At 73.4% G+C, this 1,928-nt stretch overlaps 1 protein-coding gene across 1 annotated transcript; it reads right to left on the bottom strand.

The window, feature by feature from the left end:
- Positions 1 to 522: 522 nt before the first annotated feature.
- On the bottom strand, positions 523 to 1,861 carry AURANDRAFT_69250 (hypothetical protein; the record flags this gene model as incomplete). Its single annotated transcript, XM_009045011.1, has 2 exons — positions 523 to 642; positions 722 to 1,861. Coding segments are annotated over 2 exons (1,260 nt in total), but the record flags the coding sequence as incomplete, so codon positions are not given.
- Positions 1,862 to 1,928: the final 67 nt, after the last annotated feature.

The raw sequence follows: 1,928 nt of genomic DNA, 5'->3' as shown, positions 1-1,928 counted from the left end.
CTCATGCGCGCCGTCGAGTCGCGGTCGCGCCGCGGTGCGCCCGCGAGCCCCCGGGGAGGCGACAGGCCCAAGGAGAACAAGACGCCCCCGCGCGACGGCAAGCGGGGCCCCGGCTTCCGCCGCAACCAGGCGGACCCGGGGCCCTACCCGCGGCCGCGCGCCGCGGGCGTGCCCCGCGTCGCCTACCTCGCCGGCCGCGACCACGCGCCCGCCGCGAAGATCCAGGCCGCGCTCCGCGGCTCGCGGACGCGGCGCCAGCTCGCGCGCCAGCCGAAGCCCAACTGGGAGCCGCGGCCCGCGGCGGGCGCGCGGCGGCCGGGCCAGGCCGGCTGGTGGGGCTAGGCGCGCTAACGCACCGACGCCGCGCGGCGATCGGCGCCGGCACGGGATGTCGAGCCGCGCGCGCCGCCGTCGACCCGAGGCGCCGCGCGGCTCCGAGTCGTCCTCGTCCGCCGCGGCGTCCTCGCCGTCCGACGCGCGCGCGGCAGAGTAGGAGCTCCCCCCGCGACGAGGCGGCTCCACGCGCTCCGCGTCGACCGCCTCGACGCGCGCGCGGACGCCCAGCAGCGCGACGCCGCGGCCCTCGCGCGACGGTTCGTCGAGGCCGAGGCTCACCAACGCGCCCGGGAAGGTGAGGGAATCCTGATTAGGGGCCTACTCCTACTTATTGGCGAGGCACTTTTCCTTGCTCTTCTTCCACTTGCAGCCCGCCTGCTTGCACTTTTTGGCTGGCCTCGTTGAATGTGTCGTCCGTGAGCACGCAATCTTCATAGTTGTCGGCGTAATACTCATTATCCATCCAGTCCTGCCGCACGCAGAACAGGAACGACATGGCCGTCACCTTGGACGTGTCCCACCTGCTGATGGGGCCGTACTGGGCCTTGGCGTTGTCGGAGTCCTCGTCCCAAGCGCCGACTGCGGCCTTGAGCTCGTCGTTGTTCGCAAAGGAGAACCCGCAGTGGAGAGGTGTCGCGGCGGTGGTGCCCCACTCGCGGTGGAGCTCGTTGCTGAGCAGGGCTTTCGCCTGGTCGGGGCACGCGCAGCCCATGTGGATCCAACGCGACTCGGAGAGCGCGGTCGCGACGTCCGCGAGCAGGGACGAGACGTCCTTGGAGGCCTCGGAAAACTGGCCGAAGACGAGGCCGACGCAGCCGCCGAGGGAGCTCAGCGCGCGGAGCATCGGGCCGTCGGAGACGCCGTTGATCTCATACTCCACGCCGGCCTTGACGGGCCCGCGCTTGGAGTACCACGGCTTTCGCCATAATAGCTGCGGCAGAGCGAGGATCCACAGGAGCGCGCGGTCGCGCCGCTCCTGTCCTTGATCCTGCTCCGCCAGGAACCTCGCGTGGACGTCGGCGACCGCCGCGGCCCAGGGCTCGACGAGGCTCTTGTGGGGCACCCGGCAGAGCGCGAACCCGGACGCGGCGAGGGCCTCGGCAGGCACGTCGTCGATGGCGGTCCACTGGTCAGCCTCGACGGGCGGCCTCCGCGTCGGCCAGGGCGGCCGGGAACGCGCCTCGGTCTCGGCGAGCTCGCGCTCGCGCGCGGCCTGTCCGCTCGACAAAGCCAGCCTCGCGTCCGCGACCACGGCCTCGACCGCGGCCCGTTCCGCTTTTTTCAGCGCCGCCTCGAGCGCCTCCTCGGCGATCCGGCGGGAGCGGCGCGGCGGCTCGGGAGCCACGGGCGCGACGGGCAGGTCCGCCAACGCGGCACGCGCCGCCGCGAGGTGCGGCATGAGCGGCGCGTGCTGCGTCGCCTCGTAGGCGCCGGCCATCTCGCGGAACGTCACGGCGAGGACGCCCGTCTCCTCGGAGTGCGCGTCGCCCGGCGGCGCCCGCTGGCCCGACCGCAAGGAGGGCATGGTGCTGCTGCGCATGCGGCTGGGTGTGTCGCTCATGCGGCTGCTGCGCATGGGTCGCGCTGCCGAG

This window comes from Aureococcus anophagefferens, assembly GCF_000186865.1.
Source record: "Aureococcus anophagefferens unplaced genomic scaffold AURANscaffold_1209, whole genome shotgun sequence".
Classification (NCBI taxonomy): Eukaryota; class Pelagophyceae; order Pelagomonadales; family Pelagomonadaceae; genus Aureococcus; species Aureococcus anophagefferens.
Note: the sequence above shows the minus strand (reverse complement) of the source record. Positions and strands in the feature narration are given on the sequence as shown.